The sequence below is a fragment of the Pseudoliparis swirei genome, chromosome 23 (genome assembly GCF_029220125.1).
Source record: "Pseudoliparis swirei isolate HS2019 ecotype Mariana Trench chromosome 23, NWPU_hadal_v1, whole genome shotgun sequence".
NCBI classification, from domain to species: domain Eukaryota; kingdom Metazoa; phylum Chordata; class Actinopteri; order Perciformes; family Liparidae; genus Pseudoliparis; species Pseudoliparis swirei.
This window is the reverse complement of record NC_079410.1, coordinates 19548069-19575096: the sequence shown is the minus strand read 5'-3', so window position 1 is coordinate 19575096 and position 27028 is coordinate 19548069. Positions and strand designations below refer to the sequence as shown.

General features: G+C 48.7%; 4 protein-coding genes across 6 annotated transcripts in view; 2 read left to right on the top strand and 2 right to left on the bottom strand.

Annotated features, from left to right (window-relative positions):
• Nucleotides 1-2442: 2442 nt before the first annotated feature.
• Nucleotides 2443-8913, bottom strand: LOC130189150 (mucolipin-1-like). Its single transcript, XM_056407844.1, has 13 exons — nucleotides 8647-8913; nucleotides 7580-7812; nucleotides 7331-7492; nucleotides 6107-6263; nucleotides 5619-5700; nucleotides 5403-5499; nucleotides 5164-5263; nucleotides 4968-5074; nucleotides 3860-4009; nucleotides 3671-3772; nucleotides 3462-3584; nucleotides 2713-2919; nucleotides 2443-2609 (listed from the first exon to the last, which is right to left on the bottom strand). Exons 1-13 carry the CDS (start codon nucleotides 8687-8689, stop codon nucleotides 2478-2480), a joined length of 1695 nt encoding a protein of 564 aa, XP_056263819.1. The 5' UTR covers nucleotides 8690-8913; the 3' UTR covers nucleotides 2443-2477.
• Nucleotides 8914-8968: 55 nt separating this feature from the next.
• trappc5 (trafficking protein particle complex subunit 5) lies at nucleotides 8969-17644 on the bottom strand. 3 transcript variants are annotated; one of them, XM_056407850.1, is made up of 3 exons: nucleotides 17420-17644; nucleotides 10597-10899; nucleotides 8969-10332 (listed from the first exon to the last, which is right to left on the bottom strand). In XM_056407850.1, the coding sequence occupies exons 1-3, from the start codon at nucleotides 17567-17569 to the stop codon at nucleotides 10036-10038; spliced, it is 750 nt and encodes a 249-aa protein (XP_056263825.1). In that variant the 5' UTR covers nucleotides 17570-17644; the 3' UTR covers nucleotides 8969-10035. The 3 variants fall into 3 exon arrangements, with proteins under 3 accessions (XP_056263825.1, XP_056263827.1, XP_056263828.1); XM_056407852.1 differs by lacking the exon at nucleotides 17420-17644 and adding an exon at nucleotides 11878-11946; XM_056407853.1 differs by lacking the exon at nucleotides 17420-17644 and adding an exon at nucleotides 11878-11936 and having other exon boundaries at nucleotides 10597-10869.
• pglyrp6 (peptidoglycan recognition protein 6) lies at nucleotides 13106-16324 on the top strand. Its single transcript, XM_056407845.1, has 5 exons — nucleotides 13106-13215; nucleotides 13451-14254; nucleotides 14567-14777; nucleotides 14853-15147; nucleotides 16236-16324. Exons 1-5 carry the CDS (start codon nucleotides 13149-13151, stop codon nucleotides 16254-16256), a joined length of 1398 nt encoding a protein of 465 aa, XP_056263820.1. The 5' UTR covers nucleotides 13106-13148; the 3' UTR covers nucleotides 16257-16324.
• Nucleotides 17592-27028, top strand: part of LOC130188604 (protein Wiz-like) — a 10300-nt gene continuing 863 nt past the window's right edge. The window contains exons 1-11 of the mRNA XM_056407006.1: nucleotides 17592-17680; nucleotides 18219-18399; nucleotides 18514-18697; nucleotides 18822-18897; nucleotides 19661-19809; nucleotides 19893-21449; nucleotides 22187-22636; nucleotides 23313-23720; nucleotides 25425-25574; nucleotides 25925-26458; nucleotides 26539-26955. Of these exons, the coding sequence (XP_056262981.1) occupies nucleotides 18301-18399; nucleotides 18514-18697; nucleotides 18822-18897; nucleotides 19661-19809; nucleotides 19893-21449; nucleotides 22187-22636; nucleotides 23313-23720; nucleotides 25425-25574; nucleotides 25925-26458; nucleotides 26539-26955 (4024 nt within the window). The 5' untranslated portion in view covers nucleotides 17592-17680; nucleotides 18219-18300. The remainder of the gene's footprint in view (nucleotides 17681-18218; nucleotides 18400-18513; nucleotides 18698-18821; nucleotides 18898-19660; nucleotides 19810-19892; nucleotides 21450-22186; nucleotides 22637-23312; nucleotides 23721-25424; nucleotides 25575-25924; nucleotides 26459-26538; nucleotides 26956-27028) is intronic.

Sequence of the window (27028 nt, the reverse complement as noted above, 5' to 3'; positions counted from 1 at the left end):
TAAAAAAGAAAATAACAGCTTCAATGTCAGTTCACTGACCCGATATATATATAATGTTAGCAGCTCTCTAAGCTGCCTACAAAGCTTAAACATATTTGGTCAAAATGGATGTAAAACAGGCATTTGACTCTTTTTTAAATATTCCTATGAAGTGTGCGTATACCCGTGAAATGAGTATCTTTTAAAAATTCACAAGAAACACAAAAAAAGAAAGAAGTACAGGAAGGCAAAAAGCTTAAGCTACAGCTAACGTACCCACTTCTTCAACGACACTAACTTAGCATAGTAGCCGTACCTGCTGTCTCCGGAGGGATTTTTCGTGATTTTAAGTGTTGAAATTACATTTTAAATCATTTATTTACACCTATTTTAGTTGATTTATTAAACTAGCTTATTGGTTCAAATGAACAAGACAGCTGAAGAAGAATCAACAACATAATGAGCTTGGAAATGTGTTTTCCCTGCGACCTGTCGGAAGGTGTTTACGGTGAAGGTCGTGACAATGACTAACAATCAGCATAAAATCAGAAAGAATGAATAATAAATAAAAATCAATTTATAAAAAAGGTTTTATAACTAATACATATTTTACAAAGTTTGGCTAAGAGTCTCTAACATTCACTCTGCTCCACTGTTTCTGTAGTTATGGAGATGAAGAAACATTCCAAATGGGTGCCAGGTTATTTCCTGCGGCGGTGAAAGTGAACGCCATCTTTTTCTGATCCTGTTTGAATTGTGCCATGAATTCTACATTCAATGTTTGTCAGTTTAAAAGATAATTCTGCACGTCAAGAAAGTTGCATTTGGCCGTAAAACGGTTGTGAAAATATGTAATCGCGAAGATTAAAAATCGCACAAGTGATGTCCCTCAACGAAGCTACGATGCCGGTGGGTTTTGTCTCAGGATGAACTCCAACAACTGGATCTCGCTCCTTCTTTCGCATCCCGGCAGATAAAAAGATTCACATTGTTCACACATTGGATAAAATATCAACAACTCTCTTCTCCAAAACGCATCAGGAAAGACACCGCTACATTTGGGCATGAGCATGAATATAACCACGTTACCTAGCTGGCTTGCTAGCTACAACGGCTATCCAGCTACAGCGGCTAGCTAGCTACAGCGGCTAGCCAGCTACAACGGCTAGCCAGCTACAATGGCTAGCTAGCTACAATGGCTAGCCAGCTACAGCGGCTAGCCTGCTACAACGGCTAGCCAGCTACAACGACTAGCCAGCTAGCCAAGGTAACAGCCGTTACTACGGCATACCTCAGAAAAACGTCAACTTTCTCGACAATGTTTTAAATTGACAAACATCAGATTTGTATTTCATGACACACTTAAGACCATACTTATCTATTATTGCATGTTTATTGTTTTAATTGTATTTTTTCATCGTGTTATTCTATCTTTATTGTTCAGAGAGTCAAATTCCTTGTATGTTCTTTAGTACTTGGCAAATGAACACTCCTGATTCAGATTTTGAAAACGGGCTCCAAAAAACAATCTTTGTCTCTTGCCGTTGACAATCGTGCTTCCAGCGTTTCTATAGAAACGTTATTGTGCAGCCAAGCGGCAAAAAGGCTCAGCAGAATGAGTTCATACATATTGATGACTGACTGGTTGGCTGCAGGGCTCGTCCTTTCTTGTGTGAAAAGAATGAACGCAGGAGGAGGAGCCGGGACCGAAAACATACCGTACGATGCCGCTCCTTACTGAGTGGACCCGTAGCCGTCTACAGCGACACATGTGTCTGCTGCTCATCAAAGCCCCAGCAAACACGTCGTGTCAGGAAGAGACGATACATTATTCATGCAGGACAAACTCCCTCAGCAGGCAATGGGCCGTGTGAGCACAGAGATAAATGCTGAATTCTGAGAGACGACAACGCGCTGAAGGTCAGGCAGGTCGAGGCATTTATCATCTCTGCTGGGAGTTTGAGGGCAAAAGGAGCTGCAGACAGCTAAAGTGGAAATATAGTGCTATAAACACACACACACACACACACACAGATATACACACACATACACACACCCACAGAGACATACACACACACACACACACACAGACATATATACACACAGACACACACACATATATACACACACAGACACACACAAATACAGACACACACACATATATACACACACAGACACACACAAATACAGACACACACATACATACACACACACATACACACACCCACAGAGACATAAACACACAGACACACATACACACAGACACACACACATTTATACACACAGACACACACAAATACAGACACACACACATACACACACACACAGACACACACACAGACATATATATACACAGACACACACATTTATACACACACACACACACACACACACAGAGCTTACATGCTCTGGGCCGCTGCCTCCTCTTCCTCCTCCTTCCTCTTCCTCCTCCTCTTCCTCCTTCCTCTTCCTCCTCCCCCCTTCACTCCTCCTCCTCCTCAGTCACAGCAGCAGAGGAAGGAGCACGACGACCCCTCAGGCCCACGGAACTTGCCAGAACTGGGCGTGTCGGCGCACTCGGCGATGAACGCGTGCAGGTCGCTGACCCTCACCTGCTCCTGCGTCTGAGCCTACGGGAGGACAAACGTAAAGCTGAGCATATTCTCACACACACACACACACACACACACACACACACTAACCCACAGCGAAGAACCCCAGTGGGAACCGTACCATGATGGTGTCGTAGGCTCCGGTGATGAGCGCGATGAAGAGGGACAGCACCATGTAGATGAAGAGGGAGATGAAGGTGTAGAGGTACACCTGGCTGAAGACCCACACCAGCGTGCCGCTCCTCTCCATCTCGTGGAACGTCACGAACATGTCGTCCCCGTTGATCAGAGAGAACAGGCACTCCGACACCGTGGACAGCGAGCGGAACTGCACACGGAGACACAGGGTGCTCCCGTTCACAGGCTGTGGCCCCGATGATGTCATCGGCGTTATCGCGGGCTTGAAACGTGACGTTTTGACGTGTAGATTGACCATAACAGGCAAGAAAAGTCTGGTCACCTGACTTTATGGAGGAGCGATACTAAATCACTGGAGAACTCCTTTTTTTTTTTTTTTTTTATGTCTTAAACTGTAAATTGTAACACAATTCTGTGCAAAAAATGACTTTTAGACATATTTCTGTCGGGCCGGGAACTTTTATTTCATTTACTTTTGTGCATTTGTGAAGTTTGCTCTATTTAAGATTTTTTGAACGCTCTCCCCATGACGCCGAGCAAAAACAGATCCATCCACTGAATGCTGCCATGATTCATATTTAATGAATGTCAATGTTCTCTCATTAATTATACACAGCTGCGAAGAAGATACACGCTGGAGGGCATTTTATGATAATTAGGCTGTTGAGACTGACTCATCCCTTGTTAGAGTACATGTGTGCGTGTGCGTGTGTGTCTGTGTGTGTGTGGTACCTTGGTGTGATAGGGCCCCAGCACAATCCAGCCACAGAAGCAGTATCCCATGTAAATGACCGCCGCACAGCAGGAGAAGCGAATCACGTTGGGAAACGCAGCCGACAGAGTCACGATCAAGATCTGAGAGACGGAGGGCACAATATGTATTTAGAGAAAACAAAGAGGGGATAAGACGTGAGCTTTATGCGTGTGTTTTTTCCACCTACATTGTATTTCTGAAAGAAGCTGAGGTAGCGGATGACTCCCACCCACACCAGCAGGGTGGAGGTGCCCAGCAGGATGCCGCACATGTCGTATGACGACAGAGTCTGCGGCACAACGGCCGACGTCACTTATTACCAGGAACTCTGATGTTTTTTTAAAATGTTTTTTAAAAATGTGTTTTATCGCATTACCTTGGACTCGATCCCAATTTTGATGAAGCTGCCGACGATGGTGAACATGTCGCTGACGATGAGCAGGATGTACCAGCCGTTGATGAACTCCATTCGGTCGCCCCAGCGCACGCCGCGGCCGAGGCGGCGCTTAAAGAAACGCACGTACTCCTGCAGGGTGACGACAAAGACGGCTGCTATGGTGTGTTTTTAAACGTCATATTCACATACAGTGGAAGAATAACCCACAAATAACCCACTAGGATATTACATTGCTCTGCTTCATCAAAATGCAATCGGTTTACACAATGACCTTTATTCACCTTCTAGAGGGGAAATATAAAAAAAGTAGAAGGTTTAGCAATATTAAGTTATTACCTTCGCATTGAAAATGCGGAAGGTTATGTTTTGATCACCGTGTATTTATTTATTTATTTGTATGCATGTTATTCGCATAACAAAAAAAGTTTTAAACCGAATCGCATGAAATTTGGTGCGATGATTGGTTATTATCCGGGGACCATTTGATTAGATTTTGGGATCAATCGGGTCAAAGGTCAAGGTCATGGATAGGTCAACATCTTCTTTTTACCATACCATACCAATTTTTATCCAATTGGCATGCAACTACCAAAATGTTCATAATTCAATGCCCAATCTTGTGATATGCGAAGGTATGCGCTCTACCGAGTGCCCGTTCTAGTTTATATTTATTATAAAATGGAATGCCAGTAAATTCTATTTTAAGGTGAGCTTGACATTTTGCCAGGAACAAGAGATAAAAGCTTTTCTCTGCTGATCAACCAGAAAGTTAATAAATATATATATATTTTTTAAAGGGAATACATTGTTTTAATAACAACTCTTGGGATATTAGTTATCTTATTTTAAATGTCTTTGCAAATATTTTACGAGGGAGGAAAATCATTTAAAATACTCCACCAAGCACCTTAACTTCTGTGCGTGAGTCAACTAAATATATTGAGCACAGTCAAACTAAAAAAAGTTGATTTCTCAACATCCTTTGGCCACCGATTTCGCCGTGGCTCCGGTGACCGAAGCAAAACCCTATTTATTTATTTTTAAATGTCACACCATGAAAACACAAACACTCGGGCCGCTTTCTCACGTGTTGCAGGACGACGCCTCTGAGGATGGAGCGGCCGCACAGCACCAGGGACAGCAGGCACACGAACGCCACCAGCACGTCCAGGAACTCCCGGGCGTAGCTTTCAGCTGAGGGAGGAGGAGGAGGAGGAAGAGGAGGAGGAGGAGGAGGATCAAAACATGGCCGACCATAAGGATGACACAAAGATGAGTCTCACCGTGTCCGGACACGTTGGGGTCTCTGCACTCCTTTATGGACGCCTCGTTCTGCAGGCTGATCTTAACTTTGCCGCTATGCGCCATGTTGTCCATGACGATCTGACGGCAATGAGAACCAGAGTAAACACACACGGGGAATTTCACCCACAACTTGCACACACACACACACACACACGGGTGTGATCGACGAGGCCACGTCGGGGTCCGCTGCTCATTCAGATAGAAACAATCGGCTCACCGTGATGGCAAAGGTGTAGCAGTCGGGGATTTCGTTGTTTATGATCGTCTGAATGTTGATGGCCTTCAGCTGGAAGTCGATCGTGACGTTGATCAGCCTGAAAGAGAATGATGTTTGAATGGTTCACGCCATTCAAAAAAAGACAAGAATCGCACATTTTTTATATTTATAACGTAAAAAACAACAACACTAAAAATAGACTTAATAGAATCTGACTTATAAAACTTGAGAGTGAAATTCTTGTAGTCTCCGTTTCCTGAAGCCAAACTGTAAGTCGGTGGATTCACTCCAATGCATTCTGGGGGGAAAACACAGAAAATAGCATGAGAGGAACGACACAAAATACCACATGGGATGTTTCCCTCATCACGCGAACCAGACTCCCTCATAGTGTTGAAAATGCAGCATCGGGCCCCCAGGAGACTTTTCATATGTCACATGATTTTATCGCACATTGCCAAAAGACATTTCTGCCAAATCAGCAGCTGTATGCAAATAACTCCTTTCCCAAGGCGAGGGGAAACAAACTTTGGTGTTGCGTTATTTTTTGTCGGAACTATTCCGAGCCTTTTAAAGTAGGGCAACCTCCCAATGACTCACTGACACTCTTTTCCTTAAGGGACAAGGAAACACAGTTAATACCGCGGCTGCTGTTTTAGTCTTTTTAAACGTTGATTACCCAGAGACCGACTCAAGCGACCTACCGGTGTCGACGCGGGGGTCGATGTCAAAGGTGTCGTTGACGGGGTCGATGACGCCCCTCCTGTAGTAGCGCTGGCAGAGGGAGAGCGCGCTCCCCTTCACGCCGACGCCCAAAACGTACGCGTAGCGGCCCAGAGAGATCTGAGGGAGCGCCGAGTACTGAGGGGGGGAAGAAAAGCAGAGGATTAAATTACTAAATATATACAATACCGTTCAGAAGTTTGGGCTCACCCAGACAATTTTGTGTTTTCCATGAAAACCCAGTTTTATTTATCAAATTAATTGAAATAAATTAATTGAAAATATATTCAAGACATTGACACAGTTAGAAATAATGATTTTTATTTGAAATCTTAATTTTGTTTTTCAATCTTGTCGCTCAAAGGAAGGACAGTTTTATAGCTTCTCTTAGCAGCATAACTGTTTTCAGCTGCGCTCAAATAAAAAGGGTTCTCTAGGGTTTTCTACACCTCCGTTAGTCTTCTAAGGCGATAACACGCCGTACCATTAGAACACTGGAGATGGTCCTCTAAACACCTATGTAGAGACTTCATTAAACACCAGAGAATAGTCATTTACCACATTAACAATGTATAAAGTGTATTTCTGATTAATTTAATGTTATCTTCATTGATAAAAACAATGCTTTGAAGAATAAGGACATTTCTAAGTGACCCCAAATTTTGAACAGTAGTGTATATTTACTTCCTGATCTCTTTGGGATGTTTCGGCTTCCAGACGAATTATGGAACGTTAAAATGGATGTAAGAATGGTCAACTCATTTTTGGTTTTCAAAAGGATTATTCATAAAACAATGTATGAGGGTTATAAGTGTGATTGATATGTATGTATATGGAAGATGTATGTAAATATATATATTTTATTATATGTATTCTTTTTATTTTTTTAATGTTAATTATCTGATTTATTTGATAATAATAATTTAGAATAGGAATATATAAGCATTTCTGCTTCTGCCTAAAACTTTTCAGTCTTTCTGTTTTGTATATTATATCGAATAATATTGTATTGTATTACAATGATTGACTGAATGAAATACACAACAACAACAACAATGTTAGTGGAAGTTCTCCCTCAGTGTTGCCAAACAACATCTCAAAACCAGGGCAAACTAACTATTATTATTATCTGCATATGTCATGAAAACGTGTTTTTTCTTGTATTTCGGGAGCCAAATTCGCCCCTTTTTAGTTTCTTCACTGACCCGCTCCACGGCGAAGTGGATGCGTCCGTACAGCTCCTGCTGCGTGTGGACGGCCTGCGCAGCGCCGTCCTTGTAGCCCTCCAGGAACAGGTGCTTGAAGGCGGCCGTGTTCTCCTCTCTGAAGGTCACCGCCATCTGGTTGCTCAGCCCGAACAGCACCAACTGGAGACCCAACCAAGGAATGATCATATTTAACTCCTCACGCTGTGATGTCATCAAAACCACAAGACCACACAGATCTGGACCCACCTGCACCGTCACAATGAGGATCTTCAGCAGCTGCAGGCCGAGCTTGTAGGGCTTGCGTCCTTTGGCGTGATACTTGTCGCAAGGGCTCATTAAGAAGTACTTGAGCTTCCTCCTTAGGGCCTCCTCCTCCTCTTCCTCCTCCTGCTGCTTCTGATGAGGGGTCTCGGAGCCCACCAGAGACGTGGGACGAGGGCTCCCATAGTTAGTGACGGAGGAGAGGAGCCGGTCCTTCTCTGGGAAACACAGATCATCAACAGCGTCAACCAAATATTAAAAGTGATCTGGGGTCACCCTTTTAGAAAGTGTTTATGGGTGAGAGTGTGTGTGTGTGTGGGGGGCAGACACATTGTGACCTTGAATCGAGCTCCCAGTTATTACCAGGTTATAATAATAATGCATTTAATTGCTTTTTAAGGAACTCAAAGACAAGTTACATAGTCCATCTGCAGGGAGCAATCCAGGGTTAAGTGTCTTACGTGTCTTGCTCAAGGAGACATCGACGAGGGCGAGGATTGAACCGACAACTCCCTGATTATGTTGTTAACCACTGACCCACAGTCACCCCATGTGGTAATGCAACAGTTATTTAATTAAAACACGTTTGTGCTGATCAGCAGAAATTCAATCTGCAACTATTTAGATAAGTGATAAATAAAATTGTTCAACACAATTTTATTTTATATTTGATAGATCTCACATGTTAGTACCTTGAGTAGCTTGTGGTTTTTGGAACATTTGATGACCTCACTTTAGGCGCATGCTGTTTGACCGACTAAAACCGATTAATCGTACAGATAATCGGTCTCTCCTGCGCAGGACATTTTAGATTTCAAGAAGATGACATCATCGGTTTTCAGAACACAGTGCACACCTGTCTCGACAGGCCGGCGAGGTTTGTCGCGAGCGCGCTCGCGACAAACGAGCGCGTGAACTCGCTTGTAAAAAAACCCGTCGTCGCGTGAACGGCGCGCGACCTTGGTCACTCTAACCGGAAGCTGTTTATACGAAACATGTCTTTCGAAAGACCGGGAGCCCGTAGCCGGGAGAAAGAGGGCGTCCAGACTGACCTGTGGCTCCATCGTGGGTGCAGGTGGGACCGGGAGACGCCATGGCGACGTTCACGCGGGCAAGATGGAGGATGACGTCATCATCTGCACGAATTCATCAAACTTAAGTCCACCGCGCATCAGAGGGATGCTCGTCGGTCGCGGAGTGTGGATGAGGACACAATGTAAACACACCGCAGCGGCTTGCTGCTGAGCACGTGACTCCGCCACGTGACTGACGTCTGCGCTGCGCCGGCTCCGAGGAAGAAACAACCCATCATGACGTGCTTTCTCTCTCAAAGTGTCCGTGCAGGTACCACGTCAGCATTTATATATATTTGACTGTTATTAAAGCTTTATTCACGGTTAACAGGCAAACACACGGTGCATGATGAGCAGGAGGCTGAGATAAAATGACGTCACGCATTGGGTTACATGGTAATATCCCTCCCACAGCAACCAAAAAAGTTCGTCAGTCACTCATTATTTGGATTTTATCACATTTTATTTAAGGCGTTCAATTCTTTTGTCACGCTGCCATAAGGGATAACATTCTGGGGGGAGGAAGGAGGAACGCTGAAGCTTTATTTAGTATTCAAATTTATTGTAGCCAGCGCATAAAACCCCAATGTGTATGTTTTGTTTGGTTAATATTAACCCCAAAGTGACACTAAATAAAACAACAATATATTCAAGTAAAAAATGGTGACGATATGCCCACGTGTCGTGATGCTAGCTACGGCCTGGACTATGAATCTATTTCAGACATAAAACACGCAGATGCAGTTACACTGGAATGAAAACAAAAATTAAATCTCATGTCCGGATCTCTGTCTTTTATACTAGAATATTTTGTAGCCTCTGTTGTGACAATATCCTTTATTATCATTGTATAAACAAGGGATGCTCTAATTATCTTGTCTTCGTTTGGTTGGTTTACTTTCATCCAATGAGGCCATGGATGCACATTACAATCACTTTTATCAACAAATAATTGGAGTGTTTCTTCAATTAATTATTAAGTTGATACAAAAAAGTGTAAAAAAAGGGCCGTCACAATTCTCCTAGAGCCGAAGGGGTCATTTAATTAAAGTAATTTTTTACGATGTGGTCACAGTATTACCCAATATCCCCCCTCCCCGAATCATCCGTGATGTGACGATGTGAAATAAAAAGTGATGTTGAGATGATCCACAAAAACAAAACGTGGAGCATTGAACAACGAGCTGCATGTTTCCTGCTGTCGCCGTGGCTCAGCATGGTGCGGTCGTCCGTCCATTAAGTCCCTCCCGTCTCAGAAGTCAACACAAGGAAGTTCAGTCAGGGACAAACAGCAGCCTGGACCTGGATGACTTCACGTCTCACTGGGGCGATCGACAAAACCGCCCCTCTCTCTCTCTCCGGTCTTCCTCATCTGCCGTCCAGAGTCTTGTCCCTGGCTATGACCGACTCGTTAAACTTGATCATCAGCGTGGTGCCCTTGTGCCAGTGGGCGGTGACCTTGGCGGGGAAGCCGCTGTGCGTGAGGATGGCCTCCACGATGCCCGCCGTGAAGGCGGCGCAGTTCAGGCTGCTGTTCTCCTTGGGCACGGAGATGTAGGCGTTGATGAGCGGCTCCTTCTCGATGATGTAGTAAGTCTTGTCGTCGTCGTTGGCCTGCTCCAGCTTGTCGGCTTCCTTCCCAAACAAAGACTTCCAGACGTTAACCTAAAAAGGAGAAGAGAGTATATATATATAGAAGAACATTTATAAATATGTAAAAATATATAACATATATAGAAGAAAATATATATATATTTATATATAGAAGAAAATTTATAAATATATAACATATATAGAAAATATATATATAAATAAATAATATATCAAATATATTAAAAAATATATATATAAATACAAATATAGTATATATAAAAATAATATATATATATATTTAGTTTAAGAGTCAACTCGGGTTTTCTGTTTTCTCACTTTGATGAAGAGCAGCATGTTCAGCACTTTGGTTTCCCTCTTGCCGTTCTTCTCCCTCAGCACCAGGACGTCCAGCAGGCTGGCGCCGACGCTCTGGCCCATGTCCGCCAGGCGCGTCTGCAGCTCCGACACAGAGTACACGCGGCTCTGACAGTACTGGACCATCTCCGAGAACAGGAGGGCGAACGCACTCACGCTGACCTCCGTCTTGGGCCGGGTCAGAGGTCGCTCCAAGATGTTGGACTTGCCTCGGGTGAACCGCGTGTCCATTTTCTGGCGGTGGTCCACGGCACAGGTTAGTATCTACCGACAAACACAGGCAGGTAGCGTACTTTGTTCCAGGAAAGCACTGGATACAGATATACTTACGTTTTTTTAAATGAGCCAAGAGTTTTGCGGTGGATTTTATGCATTAAAACATGATCTCTAGCATATATTTCTAGACCATTGCATGTATTGACAATCTGCACATTATGACCCTTGGTAAAAAACTTCAAACCAGAAGTCCTGATGTAACTGTGCCATCAGGCCTCCCACCTCCCAAGTGAAGGAGCCTGTAAATGTGGACAGTCTCCACCGTGTGATGTTAAGACATGTGGGCCACGCATGTCAGACTACGAATACAAGCAGCCAATGGCGACTTCACATTTAAGCCCACTTCCATCATGTTGGGGAAAACTCCTTCATGCAGATATCAGATCTGCACTTCTGACTCTAAAAGCTTTTTTTGCAGGCTTGCTGCAATTTACCGGTCTTCCTATTCAGATTAATCAATAGTCTGTAATAGCAAAATCAATATCCCATATTGCCTGTTTTCAGCAACCACCAGTTAAAAATATATATTCCAATATAAAACAAGAAAAGCTGCAACTCTGGGCACATTATTGAAATGCTGCATCTCTCAGCAAAGTGTTCTGTTGATCAACTAATCAATGAACCACTAATGTACCGTCAATGACGTCACATTCTCCACGGTGGCGTTTCATCGGTTCACTAGAACGAGAGAGAAGGCGCCTCTGGTTCTCCCATCACGTCGATACAAATGACGTCATATTTAAATCAACTCGCGAGCCTTCAGGACTCAGACAGCTGATCTCCAATAACGTTAGCTGCTAGCTACCCGAGCCAAACATGCTAGCGAGTACTTTCCGATTAGAAAAAGCAAACTGCACGCGAGCCCTTCGAACTGTGAACACGTGCCAGTTTAAAATACAAAAACACAAATACAGAGTAGATGACTTATATGATGAACAGGACGTATTTCTTGAAAGATAAACCTACCGCGTTGCGGAAGAGACGAGCGACTGAGCAGTGTAGCTTCCGTCTTCTTCTTCTTCTGTTACTTTCTCAATAGTCTCGCATTGCAACCATGGTTTACATTGCCCTGCGCCCTCTAGCGGACCGGAGAGTCACCGCATCAACAACGACTACAGTTACCATAGTGGACATATGTATCCACGGTTCAAGTGGAGGCTATAGTGTATGTAAAACTGTTAAATACAATTGTAGTTTATACATATTTTTTGCTCTCATGTGTAATTTTGTTCCCTTCTAATTATTCACAAGTGCATCCGTGTCTAGTAATAACTCAAACACCTCTATTTTATTTATATGTATTAATTTGTTGTTTAATTGACAGGGTGTCCATTGATGAGCAGAGAAACAGCGGGCGAACTCGGTCACTTTTATCTCTTGTTCCTGGCAAAATGTCAAGGTCACTCTAAAATAGAATTTACTGGCAAACAACGTAATACTTTTTTTAATGTTCCCTCGAGAAGGTGAATAAAGGTCACGGTGTAAACATATTGCATTTCTATGAAGCAGAGCAATGTTGGGGGAAGAAAATGTTGGCACATAAAAAAAGTCTATGATAGGAACTAGTTATTGTGACTATTCCAGAAAAATACAAATTAATGTAATGCTTGTGGAGTCATTTTAGGCACCTTATCGTTCTCCCTCTAAAAAGGTCTTTACCATTACAGATTAGAAATTCATATCTTTGACCTTTGTTTTTGGCATCCCCGACCTTCTGCAATGTACTTCCCAGTCGAGCCGTAGACTACAACCACTTCCTGTTCTTGTCTTGACATGCAGCCTCGGTCCCAACCATTGTGGAGCACCTCTTCATCTTTCTCAGAAAATCCACCGGAATACGCTCATTGCCTCAGAGGAGTGCCAGTGATTAGTACTGCGGAGGGAAGTTTACCGCCGGCTGCTTTTTTTATTCCCAGAAAGGTTTTCTCTCCTTTTCACCAGCACCAGCCGCATTAACGTGGAGACGGAGCGTTAACGGGGAACTTGGGAATTTCTCAAAAGAGACTGCGTCCGGCGCTGTGCGTGGAAAGACCTTGAGCCCGGCAGGTGCCCCTTTCCCACAATGCTCAGTGGGCCACGGCGGCGGGCTGAACGCAGGCGGATCTACACTAAATCAACAATTGCATAATCGCCCACTTATTATACACAGGGGGGGGAGTGTGTGTGTGTGGGGGGACTTGTATAAATGACAGGAGGCAACAAGTGGAACAGACATTTGGAGTCGCTCCTGCCTCAGGATGGCTCACGGCTGCTGGAGACCCGCCCTGGCCCTGGTCCTGGTGCTGCTCGGCACGTACGCCCAAGGTAAACTCGTCCGCTTGTGATCACCAGTTCAGTGACAATGTGTTGGACTCAATGTGGCGGCAGAAACTGCACCGACTCCAGTGCATTTAGGGTTTTTTTGTTCCCCAGAGATTTCTCAGAGATTCTCGACTTAAACTTTTCCTCCGACTCGATTTGATTCTGCCGGGCCCGTGTCCGAGCTCGTCGAGGCTCACGGAGGTCGAGTCACCCGCATGTTTCCTGTCCTTGTCCCCAGCTCCGTCGTCCCGCCACATGGATGACTTCATCGAGGCGGTGAGGCGGGTGGAGGCCGGCGCTCTTGGGTCAGGCCCGCTGGCCGTGTTGAGGAGGCTGCGCGGCGCCGCCGGCCTCGACGACGCGTTCGTCCGCCACTTCCTCGGCAACGTCTCCGACGTTCCCCGATTGGACGCGAGCCTCTCGGGTTACCTCCGCGCGGCCGTGCGTCACAGGGTGACCGAGGACGGCAGAGAGGAAGGCGTCGCCCTGACGCCCGACGGCACCACCGTCGCCCTGGCGCCGCTCCTCCTCGGCATCGAGGCCGGTTTCCTCGCCCGGGCGGCGGGCCGCGCGCGGGGCCTGTACCAGCTCACTCTGGCCAGAGCCCCGGACGGCGCCGCTCTCCTGGGACCGGACGGCTGCTGGGACAGCGTCGCCTCCCCTCGGGTCTTCACCCTCCTCGGCGGGCCCTCCGCCGCGCTCACCGCCGCTCGGGTGAACGGCGGCGTGGACGGCGTGGTCCTCGGGACGGAGGTCTCCGCCGAAGGCCGGCGGCCCCTCCTGCTCAGCGGCCTGCTGGCGGAGTACTACGCCCGCCGGCCGGAGAGCGCGGGAGCGGACGCCGCCCCGCGCCTCCTCGGCCGGCGCCGCAGGGAGAACTTCGGGGGGCTGGTCGCCCCGCCGGCGCTCGCCAGGCAGGTGGTGAAAGCGGCGGCGCTGCGGCGGAGGCTGACGGGGCGCTCCAAGATGGCGGCGGAGGAGAAGAAGCAGCTGGCGGCTTCGGCGACCGAGGCGATGAAGGAGTTCGTCCGTCAGTACGTCGGTGAGTGAAAGGACCCGAGAAGCTCTCGTCATGGTCACGTCCTGCGTTCACACGTCCCCGTTGCAGATTTTGGGGGCGGCTGTAGCTCAATGGGGTAAGGGGGCCGTCCTGCAACCCCAAGGTTGTGGGTTCGATCCCGGCTCTCCCCATTAGTTGCAAGTCAAAGTGTCCTTGAGCAAGGCACTGAACCCCCAGCTGCTTCCCGGGCGCATCACTGCAGCCCACTGCTCCTTAATAACTCAGGATGGGTTAAATGCAGAGAACTAATTTCCCCTTGGGGATTAATAAAGTATATATCTTATCTTATCTCAGATTGCCCGCCCATCATCCCTCGCTGCATGTGGGGCGCTCGGCCGTACCGAGGGACCCCCACCAACCTGACCCTCCCCCTCTCCTTCATGTTCATCCACCACACCTCCACGCCGGGCGACCCGTGCCTGACCTTCGAGCGCTGCGCCGCCGACATGCGCTCCATGCAGCGCTTCCACCAGGAGGACCGAGGCTGGGACGACATCGGCTACAGGTACGGCCTCGCGGCCAAACGGTCCGCCCCCGCGCCCCGACTCACAGGCGTCTAAAGTTCGCGTCCCCTCGACAGCTTCGTCGCCGGCTCCGACGGGTACATCTACGAGGGCCGGGGCTGGCTCTGGCAAGGGGCCCACACCCTGGGGCACAACTCCGTGGGCTACGGGGTTTCCTTCATCGGCGACTACGGCGCCGCGGTTCCCTCCCAGCATTCCATGGGGCTGGTGAGGGATCGGCTGGCGTCCTGCGCCGTCGGCGGCGGGCGACTGGTCTCCGACTTCGTGCTGCAGGGCCACAGGCAGGTGGTGAGCACTTCCTGTCCCGGCGACGCGCTCTACGAGGAGATCAGAGGCTGGGAACACTACGGGGTACGTACGAGCCGGTCAGCCGACCCCCGAGAGGAAAACGAGTCAATGTCCGGAACAGAAGTCCAGCTCAGAATTGCCCATAATGCCTTGAGGCAGGGTAGGAAATGTAAAACAAATTTAGGGGGTAATTTTTTCCCTCACTGCCTCAAATCCAGGGGAATTTAAAAAGAAATTTGGGGCACTTTTTTTAAACTTGTGAAATAACTTTTAACCTTTGTTGAAAAATAAATAGACTTATTTAGGCTTATGAGCAATAGTCATCAAATGGCAATAATAAGACTTTTAGGCAGTAGTTTACATATTCAAAGTGTTTTCTTAGAACAAACAAAACAAATCAGACAATCATATTCAATTGTATTATTATTTATTTGTGGTTATTTATTCAGACATTTTTTTAAACAACTATTAACAATTATAACGTGTTTCTTTGTTTTTTATCATTCAAAATTATATTTATTGATTTTGTTGTTGTGTACCTGCCTAGTACCGGCACGACAGATAGGACACACACAACAAAACGCTAGTAAATTATCAAAATCATGGGGGCATTTTTTGCGCCTCTCCTGGGGATATCAGGGGCAAAATGATATTTCTTTTGGGCAGCGTTGCCCTGGTGTGTTTCCGACGCTGCCATGAGGCGAGAGCCTGCAGCCGTGTTCCATCGAGGCGTGGCGGCCCTCGCCCCCTAACCCTCCCTTCTGGACATGTCAGGACAGACCCGGGTACTTTGCACAACTGATGGCTCTCCTTTATTTGGTTTGTGTAAGTCCTGCACTTAAGTAGAACGTGGAGGTACTTGTACCTTACTTGAAAATATTGTATTTTTTCCTGAACATATTGTAGCTACTCCCTGAACCTCTCAGGGGGATTAATTTAAATGACTATTTGACGCTCAAAGAGGTCTAGTTCTATAAATATGAGATAACAAAAGAGGCCAAATTCACTGCAGAATAAATACGTTTGATACTTTAAGTGAATTCTACTGATAATACTGTACTGCGATGGGTTGTTACTTTTACATTGATGTATTTTGTAACAGTTCTGAATATACTGCATACCAGTTTCATTCCCTATTTCCTTCCTTTTAGGAAGTCAAGAAAGGAAAATGATCCGCTTGGCAAGAGGGAGCTCGAGTGAACCAAAAACTCAAACCCAATAAATATTTGTTTTATTCTGATTGTTGCCGCTTCCTTTTAAACACTATGACGTGTGCTACATGAAATCTGGTGAGATTATTCGTCGATGTGAGTCGGGGAGATTAACTGAGTACATTTACTCCTACCGTCGTTACATTACATTTCTATTTGTATTTGACTTATGATTATACTTTACTTTATACATAAACTTCACTACAATTCAGATGTAAATATTTTACTTTTTACTCCAGTACATGTATTTGATAATTTGCTGGTTGCTTCATGTTATTAAAATCAAAAAGGTAATAAACAAAGTTATTATCATGTAATACATAAATGATACGTTATATTAATAAGATATTATATTGGTCCCTGTGGGTAAATTCCCAAGCTACCCAGCAGTAGAATAAAGTAACTAAAACCAGCCGCATTAGTCATGTTTACACATTAAAGCACAAATAACTATACTCTATATACACTATATGTATAGATAGAGTACTTTTACTTTTAGTGGCCTGCTTATAGTATATTTAGACGCTAATAAGTTTGCTTAATTAAAATGCTGTACATTGTGGTGTTAACACTTTACTTTTAGAGTCAGTACTTGATGGAAAGTGTCCTTCAAGGTACAAAACACAGTTCCACCTCGGACCAGTAGAGGGCGCCAGACACACATAATAATAACTCGCAGTGAGGCGTGTTTTAGATTTACAACATGTATAACATGTAATGACACCAACTAAAGATAAACGGGTCCAGCTGTCCTCGCCTCACGTCTGCGGCGTGTTTTATAAACGCTGTTCAACATGGCGACCAACTGACACTAAAATGCCACCAACTGACAATGAAACCGTCACCTGTCTCCACAAAGCGATGTCCGGCATAACTCACCGTCCCCGCGCGCGGACCCCGTGTAGTCTCGCATTATCTCGCAGAACGAAGTGCCGTCGTGACCCAAAACGCGTTAGAACCAACAAAAACCTCTTCCCCTCCTCCCACGCCGACGTCGACACGATAACGTGAACCGAGGCGCCGCTAGAAGAAAAAGAAGAAAGTTGAACTTATTCAACTTGACGTTGCGACTCTGAAGAAAAAACAACTCTTTCCTCGTCGCCCTCCGCGTCGACGTTACTTACGTACGCAGCGCGCCCGCGAGACAAATAACATGGAGTCCTCCGTCTGGCATCTTCGAGGGATCCATGCGGAGACCTGAGCGGCGGCGGCGGCTCGGAGGGACAAGTTCGTCCCCGCGGGAGCGAGCAGTCGAAGCCGCCGGCGGCGAGCATCGTCTCGGGGCGGTGGAAGCCTCAGCGCCGTCCTCGACAACTATGACGAGCGGGGCTTGAAGCAGCGACCAGCCTTTTCTGCTGCGACCCGCAAACCAGGCCTGGAATTCAGTGAGTGTTTATGTATTTACACTGGAGGGAGAAGAAGAATTTAAAAAAGACAAGCAATCCTGCAGCTTCTGGGCGTTTTGGTGCTTTTTAAACGACATCGTGCGCGGATGCGGTGTTGTCACCTGACAGCGACCGGGATCGATACCAGCCACGTCCTCTGGAGCAGCAGAGGCCAGCCGGGTGGGACACCCTGGATGTACCCGGGCATTTTCCTGCTTTTTTAGAAGAGGGATGGGGGGATAGAGGGTGGGTGCATAGGCCTGAGTGGAGCAGCTACTTATTTATACAACCAGCTGGGAGCCCTATTTAATTCCTTAGGAGCAGGCAGGTTGAAAATAGGCCAGAGAGTCCAGAAACCTGCATCTTGCCAAAACATAAATAAATAAATAAAATACTGGTTCTGCAGATTCTGACACTTCCATACAGCTGCTTTCTGATTCTTCCCTCACAATCTGCGACGGTAATTGTTGTCTGTTAGTATAAAGGATGAGTGGTGAGAAACTTTTATTATGTGTGTGTGTGTGTGTGTGTCTTCCAGAAGAAGGGGACGCTGCACAATGTAGGACGGCTGGTCACCAGTGGGACTCCATACTGCCCTCTGGGGGGAGGGGTGGGGCACCATGGAGGCAGCGGGGCAACCCCTAACCCCAGGGACCAGCTATGGGCTCGCACCCTCAACCTCAGCACAAAACCCCGCCTCCCTCAAATGCACCTTACAGGTAAAAGCCCCCGCTGAGCCTCACCGTCATTCGTCACGTGCCATCTGACTATATATATATATATATATATATATATATATATATATATATAAATCTTTTATTGTCGCCCTCTAGTCCTCATGTTCTCCAAATGTGAGGGACGTCCTGATGTCTGCCAAGCGTCCGAGGGTGCAGGCCGGCGATGAGGGCGCTCGGCTCAGCGGAGACCCGGGGAGGAGCGCACAGAGGAGATGCAGGTCCTCAGCCTTCCCTTCCTCCCTCAGCTGGGACTCTGACTCCGAGAGAGAAACACTCGATGGTAACACACGGCTTAATACCTACCGGGACCGTCGTTATTACATCATTTAGATGGCGCTGATATCTGTGGACTGTAACTACGGGCTGATGCTGTTGTGTGTTTTGTGCGCTGTTGTGTGTGACAGAGGAGGAGCTACAGCACTTTTCTAACCCGCACGGCCTGGCAGCTCACAGCCCAGGATCCTCTTGTTCTGGACTCGGGTGAGGAGGAGGAGGATGAGGAGAAGGAGGAAGAGGAGGAGGAGGAAGGGCAGCGATGTTGGCTGCTTAGTTCAGGGGAACCATCCAGACACAGAGAGGGAGGGACGTCACAAAAGGCAGATCATCGGGATATTTGAGTTGTAGAGCCTCTTGTTTCCAGTCTTCTTCGTGCTAAGCTAACTGGCTCTAACGTTAAACTCTGGAAGTGAAAGACTAACTAAAACTTTACTGCTGCTAAATTGTCCAAGTTGTATAGCCCCCTCTCCCCCGCCCCTTATGAAAACTCCCATGTATTTAGGCCCATAAAATATATCTCTTTAATTTTCCAACTTGAGGGTCCAAATGCTGTCTCAACACAATCTTCTATCACAATAACGTGTCGCAATATATGTTTTCTGGTATAAAAAAAAAAGAAGTAGGGTATTTTTGAAATAATTGTATGGTTTTTTTTAGTCCCTTATTTCTTAGCAAAAGCCAACCTTGGATGTTTTCATTTGTCTATTTGTCAATTGTTTAAAAAAATGTAAACATTCCCGGAGCCCAAAATGACTTCCTCGACAGCGTTGTTCTGTCCACAACTCAAAGATGTTCAGTTTGCCGTCACAGAGGAGTAAAGAAACCAGAAAGTAGTTGCATTTAAGAAGCTAGAATTAGTACATTCTTCCCTTCTTTTTTTTATTCTAACCGATTGATCGTTGATGAAAATAGTTGGCGAGGTTAGGGGTGTCATGTCTCTCTTTTTCCCTTCCTCGACGCGGCCCAGTCCCGATCGTGAAGACTGCCAAGAACCTGAAAAACTGCAGCACTTGCATGGCGAGATGAGCTGGTCTCCGGCCTTGGAGGGGCGCCGCGGCGACCAGGAGAGCACAACGACAGAAGAGCCAAATACGTCTCGGCTCGGCCCGCCAGGCTGTGAGTGGCGTCGGGGCGAAACCCAGACCCTGCCTGCACACTTGAGAGCCTCCATTCATAACTCCGACGTTTTCTCTTCGCAGTGGCAGACAGCGAAGCGTGGAATGTATCCGAGCTGTTCCTCTCCAAAGGAAAACCAAAGGACGGTTGCCAAATAGAGGAGGAGGAGGAGATGGGCCATAGTGAGGGGGAGAAGTGGCCCAGGGGGGAAGAAACTAAGGAGCTTGGGAAGGATGTGTACACCTTCCCTGTAGACTCGGACCCCGAGAGTCCCGCTCCCGCCCCCTGGGCTCAATGCACATTCATTCAGCGGTGCCGGAAGAAGAGGGTGCTGCTCAGGCCCTTCTCCGGACTCGGCACCTCGAGGCGCACGTCGCCTGAGACCGGCGAGCGGGCGACGGCGAGTCCTCCAAAACCCCAAAGCGCCGAGACGGCAGGGCGTTTGGATGGCGGCGCAGAGGTGTGCGGTTTTGAGGAGGCCGGCTTCGGAGAGGCAACGGCGGAGGAGCCGACGAAGTTTGGAGGGAAAGGGGACGAAGAAGCGGAGGAAGAGCCGGGTGACGAAATCTTCACCTGCGTGGAATGTAGCATTTACTTCAAGAAGCAGGTGCACCTGCAGGAGCACATCGTCGAGCACTGTCTGAGTGGCGCCCCGGGCGGCGGGCGTTCGGGAAAGAGCGGCCGATTCCGCTGCGTTGAGTGCGGATGGGACCTTCCGAATCGCCTCGCACTGGCCGACCACCACAAGAGGCACCAGGAGTCCCGTCTGAAGATCTTGGAGGAGATTGAGAAACTGAACGGAAACGGGAAGGCGAGAGGGATTCAGAAGTTCGACGGTAAGAGCTCGGACGCCGCGGCTGTGATGCGAGATGCGGGAAAAACGTTGGACCCAGAACCGGCGACGTGTCCGTCACTTCCCCCGGCTACGGTTTCAACACCAGACCCGGCAGTTCTCGACTCGGACGCCGCTCCTCCGAATTCGGTTCGATGTCCGGCTCCGGTCCGAGGTGCTGCCGCCGGCCGCCGCCGCTTCGTCTGCACAAAGTGTCACTTCAGCACAAGAACGCCTCAGGCGCTGGCCAATCACATCAAGACCCACAACAGAAAGACACTGGCTGACCCCCAGTCCCCTGGGCCGCCATCGGTTTCCCTGGCCTGTGGTCATTGTGCCTTCCTGACCTCCAGTCACACTGTCATGAGGGAACACCAGAAACTCGTTCACCCGGTGGAGGTCTCCAGTGGCGCTCTGGCGGATGAGACTGGCCAGCGTTTGAGGTCCCACGAGGGCGCTCAAATTCCCAAGCCCGGCCTTGATTCTGACCGTCTAGCTGGATCCGGATCCTCTCACGATGCGACCCGAGGCGAGAGCCAGCAAGGAGCCGCTGCCTCTGAGGGCGGCACGACGCCAGACGGCGCTGCAGCTCGGCCCGCGAGCCAGGTGGTGTTCAAGCGCACCGGCAACAGGAGATTTAGCAAAAGAGGGAAGGCCTGGACGGATCTGGCCAAGTTTCTGGAGGATGACAAGCTGACAGGGACCAAAGAAGAAGAGCAGGACAAAGAGCCGAGCACAGAGCGTTCTCAACGAGATGCCAACTCACCTGTTGGAGTGAAACCGCACACCAGAGCCCGATCCAGCACAGGTGAGACTCAATGTCAGACTACACACTGTCATGCTGGTAAATGATGATGGATATGAGACATCCGTCTGAAAACCTGATCACACAGAAAACAATGAAGCTGCACTTATACATATTATTTAATCATAAACAATGGATCAAATGAAAGGTGTATTTCATATTTTGTTTCACTCCGTAACCACTCGGTGTTGATTCCAGGCTGCAGCAGGCGTCTGTTTTCCACGCAAAAACCTTCGAAAACTGAACACCGTAAACGGCGAACGGTAAAAATTTCGCGACGACCATTTAGCGGCTAAAAAACGGCAGATATTTCCCTCAGGAGTCGGTGGAGACCAAAAACGGAGCTAAAAGTAGAGGGAACATTAGACTTGGACTGAACACGACTTCAAATGAATGCTAATGTTGCTCCGCGACGTTTGTTACACCAACAAGTAGCTTTTCGTGTAAGAATGCCGTTTCAGGGATTGTATTAATTCTCATATTTCTGTCGCAGAAATCTAGCTCCGTTAGCTCCGTTAGCTCCGTTAGCATAGTTATGTGTAATCCCTTTACCTGAAAGACTGTCGGATTAATGCAAAAACTGTGCAATAATCAGATTATTACACTGAATGAAAACGATGTAAACGCATGTCATATTTAACGTACGCATTCTGTCATATTTAACGTACGCATTCTGTTGAAATGTAAATGTGATGTTTATTCTGAATTTATTTTATTATTATAATTCATTGTCTTGATAGAGGACTGCGCAGCACAGCGGAGCGCCACATCACTGCTCCCCCCTGACAAGTGTGTGAACGACGAAGACGAGCTGGAGGTGGAGAAAAACGACGCGGTGCTCTTTCCGAGGAGGAGCAACCGGGTTCCCGCCGCTCCCGCGGACACCGACAGCGAAGAAGACGACGACGGCGGCGGCGACATTGACGAGGAGCACGTGCGGCGTCTCTTGTCGGAGGGCTTCTTGGACGAAGACCCGGACGGGATGGACGAGGACTCCGAGGCGCTCAAGTGTGTGGAGAGGAAGTGCCCCTACTGCCCCGATCGGTTTCTGAACGGCATCGGGCTCGCCAATCACGTGAGGGGCCACCTGAACCGAGTGGGCGTCAGCTACAACGTGCGTCACTTCATATCCCCCGAGGAAGTCAACGCCATCGAGAGGAAGTTCTCCTACCAGAAGAAGAAGAAAAAAGGTCAGCGGCTCTCTCGGCTGTGTGCAGATTCCAAAGCCCCGACGCTCTTTTTGTTTATCGACCCCGACGTGAGCCGCGCGGTACGTTAGCTAACCCTATTCTCTCGAAGGCCCGTTTCAGCCGTCGTCTTAAGTGTGAGGATAGATTGTCTTTGTGGACTTTCCCTTTCTATAAATCCAATTTCTGGATACCGGCTGGGAGAGGCCTACATTAGCTTAGCATGCTAACATCAGCTAATTAGCACTAAACAGCTGAAGTCGATGGGAACGTCTCTAGTTTGCCAGGTCACTAACTCAAGTCACCTAGGCAACGGGTTGAGTGGTCATCACATGCTGTGGGGAACACCAATGGGCCCCACATTGAATGGCCATCCATCCGATATGTGTCGAGGCATTTCATCGAGCTCGAGGACATTTCATTTCATTTAGCTGATGCTTCTATCCAAGTGTCTCGCTAAAGGACACATAGACTGCGGCGGGGATTGAACCGCCGACCCCCTGATTAAAAGACGGACCTGCTAACCACTGACCCACAGGGTTCATCCTCAGGGGACCAAGAATGTCTCTACATAATCACATGACACTTCACCCAACAGCTGTTGAGAGAATCCAGCCTACAGCTGGACTGCTTGTTCTGTCCCTTGTCTAAAAGTGCTGCCCCCCCCCCTTCCCTACAGTTGCCAACTTCGACCCAGACACATTCAGCGTGATGCACTGCGAGTTCTGCAGCGCCGGCTTCGACACCCGGGCCGGCCTGTCCAGCCACGCCCGGGCCCACCTCCGCGACTTCGGCATCACCAACTGGGACGTCACCATCTCGCCGATCCACATCCTGAGGGAGCTGTTCTCCAGCAGGCCCGACCTCGTGATCCCCACCGCTCCCCCCCGGAGCACCAGCTCCTCGGAGGAGGAGGAGGAGGAGGAGGAGGAGGAGGAGGAGAACCAGATTGAGGAGGGGGAAGGAATTGTTGAGGTAAAGTTGGAGGGGGACACAAGCGAGAGGACGCTGAGTGAGGACGTCCCGGATGCGCCGCCGATAGCGTCTCAACGCTTGAAGGAGGAGGACGGAGTTGAAGAGAGTGAAGGTAAGCTCTCATTATTGATCCAAACTTCTCCGTTGGATGCTGCCGCGGTTGATGGTTAATATGGTGATCTGGCGCTTTGAACTTTACAGTGATGATGCCCGGAGGGTTCAAAAAAAGGCTGTTACAAATTCATTCAGCAATGGCAAATGGAAATGGAAATGGAAAGAGAGAGAGAGAGAGAGAGAGAGAGAGAGGGAGAGAGGTTGATGTGGCACTCGGTGCATTTCATCCCAACCTCCACTCGATTGGTCACGCCTTAGCTTAGCGGTGCATATGGGGGCAAAATGGCTGCTTCCACCTCCCCGTAGACCCAAACAATAGCGGCAAAAAAAAGAGAAAAGAAGCTGTCTGGCTTCGGCTGCCGGGGAGTCCGATGCACTGCGGTTGCGGACCGGTGAGTAGCGCGCGCTGAACATTCCCGAGCACCCGCGTGCCCCTTATCGGGATCGCGTCTCGCGCCGCATCCCCTGTCACATCGTAGCCAGACATTCAGCCATTTACACACACACAAAAAACTCATCATCATCATCATCATCATGCAAGACTTCTGTACAGCTTCTGTGTCGCGCGCACCGCCGTGCAGGTAAAGCGTGTGACACGCGTGTCACAAAGCGGGTCCTTGTTATTGTTTCGGCTTGTTTCTGCACGCGCGTGTAAATAGTGATGATTACGGGGCTCAGTTCGTGTTTCCTTTTCACGTCAGTGGGTTTTTTCCTCTCTTTATTGTGCACGTCTGGGATGACGTCCCGTGTTTCCAATGCTGCAGGATCAGTAAAATTACCTACAGTTGCCCAATCTTCGCCATTTTACTTTGCTTTGATTTTGTGATAGAGGACACGCTGTGCTTTCAAGTGCACGAATCCGTGCATGTTTTTTGTTGTTGTTGCAATCAACTGAGAGCGAGATTGCCCAGGTAACGTAGTCGCCACTACTTCCACTTCCAACTTATCCGGATCAGCGAAGTATAATCGAAGTATCACTTTTTCTTTTCCTTTTCCCCCCCCCCTGCCTTTTTTTTCCCCCTCTCCCTTTTTTTGAAGTCTCCTCTCGCTCGTAGTGTCACTCTCCCTTTTGAAGGATACAAAGTCCACTTTGACCCGGAGGGTCCCTGAACGCACCCGGCACACGAGGCATTGTCCCCGGTATAATAGACGGTGTTATAACGCTGCGCGCGGAGGTGTCACGTCAGGAGATGAAGTGACACGCGCAGCGCCGCCCACCAGACACACGGCATTGTCTGTCTGCGCGTCTCCGATGATTTACGCGGTTTTGTCGCAAAATGGCACTTTTTTATTTATTTATTTGGGTCTCATGAATGTCTGACTGCTGGGGGGGAAACGAGACACGAGACTTCCGTGTTTGTTTCATACACGAGTGCAATTAGGACTTTTTGAAACTGATTCATTTCTAGATTTTAATTCTTTCACTGCACCTCCTCGAAGTCGACTGTTATTAGCAAGAGCTGATACATGATAGGCAATGAGCAGAGGAGGTGTTGCATGTATTAATAAGCTACATGTCAAATGCTGACCTATTTTAGGACCATAAAATGAATTGCCAGACATTCTTTATTTGAACAGTTATTCTCCCAGTTACTTAGTAAGGCCTTATTAAAGGTGCATTTATTCTCTTCAGTCCTCTACTTATAACACTACTATATCATTATTATTAATATTATTTGTATTATTGTCTGTAATGTTTTAGGTGAGGAGGAAGCAGCCGAGGATGATGAGGGTGACGAGGAGCCCCAGCGTCCAGCATTGGACGCTCTGAACTCAAGCCGGACACAGAAAGCCGAGCTGTGCGGCGTGGACCCGGACGGCCTCTCTCCCGGGGAGGATGCAGACTCCAAGGGTGAGCGGCAGAGACCGGGAACGCTGACCCCGGACCGTCGACGGGTTATTTGATTTGCCAGAGCAGAGCTTTATCGTGGCTGTCAGCGGGGAGATTGTAACACTGACCCTAGGTCAGCATCGGAGAGGCCCGTCGCTGGAGGTAGACAGATGTATGTGAGGAGCTAATGAGAGCACCTCCAGCACTCGTGTTCCTGCACTGGGAGGGAGGGGGGGGCTGTAGACGGGAAGTGTAAGTGAGGTGAAACATCCTCTGGGATCTAAAATAAGCCGAGCCTCCTGTCGCTCTGAAAAATGAGGCTCCCCTCGCGGTGTCTCACGAGCTGCTGTCGCCTCGTTTGTGTTCCGCAGTCTGCGACCTGAGGTGCGCGGTGTGCGGAGCCCAGTTCGAGACCAGGCGCGGGCTGTCCAGCCACGCCCGCTCTCACCTGCGCCAGCTGGGCGTCGGCGTCTCGGAGAGCAGCGGGGCGCCGATCGACCTCCTCTACCAAATTGCCAAGGAGGGGCGCGCGGGCGGCCGCGTATTTCCTCCGGAGCCCCTTTCCGCCAAGACCTCCGCCGTCCCTCCGGAGGATGAGGCGCTAGGAGACATGGACTCGGACGAGAACGCCATCCCCCTCTCCGTCCTGGCCAAAGCGGCGCCGCCCTCTTCCTCCTCCACGCCGTCGCCTGCTCTCGCCGCCTATCCCGCTCCGCCGCACTCCGGCTCCCCGTCGTCCGTCGTGAGGAAGGCCCCCATTTCCTCGCTGCTGCCCGCGTCGTCCCCCTTGCGCTTCCTGGAGCACAAGACCGGGGGAATGCGGAGCTTGACCTCGAGCCTCTCGTCCACCGTCGCAACCAAACCCATCTGGGCGCCGCAGGAGAACGACGCTCCGCTCAACCTCAGTAAGTGGCTCTCGCAAAGCGCCGTTGAAAGTCCTTCGGTCGGCCGCCGGTTAACGTTTGGTCGTCTCCTCTTTGCGCAGCGCTGGAGGTGGACCCCAACAAGGACATCGTCTGCCAGCTGTGCGGCGCCTGGTTCGAGACTCGTAAAGGTTTGTCCAGCCACGCGCGGGCCCACCTGCGGCACTTTGGGGTGGAGTACTCCGAATCCAAGGGTTCTCCCATCGACCTGCTGAACCAGCTCATCGACACGGACGGCTTCAAGCACAAGGCCGGCGCGCTGCGGCTCGACGGCCACGCGGCCGGCCCGAAGCGCTCCCTGCTCGGCCTCTCTTCCTCCTCGTCCCTCCTCTGCAGGGCGGCCGGCGGCGGGTCCAGGCCCAAAGCGACCTCTTCCTCCTCCGCCGCGCCTCCTCTCGGCCCGGCCGCCAAGCGTCTCAAGTCCTCCTCCATGAGGGTCTTCCGCCTGAGCAGTGGCGAGCTCATGGCCCTTCCACACAGTGAGTGTTGTTTCACGGGGTTGATTGTTTGTTCCCGACGCGCTGTAAAGGTGCGTTCACACCAAAAGCGAAG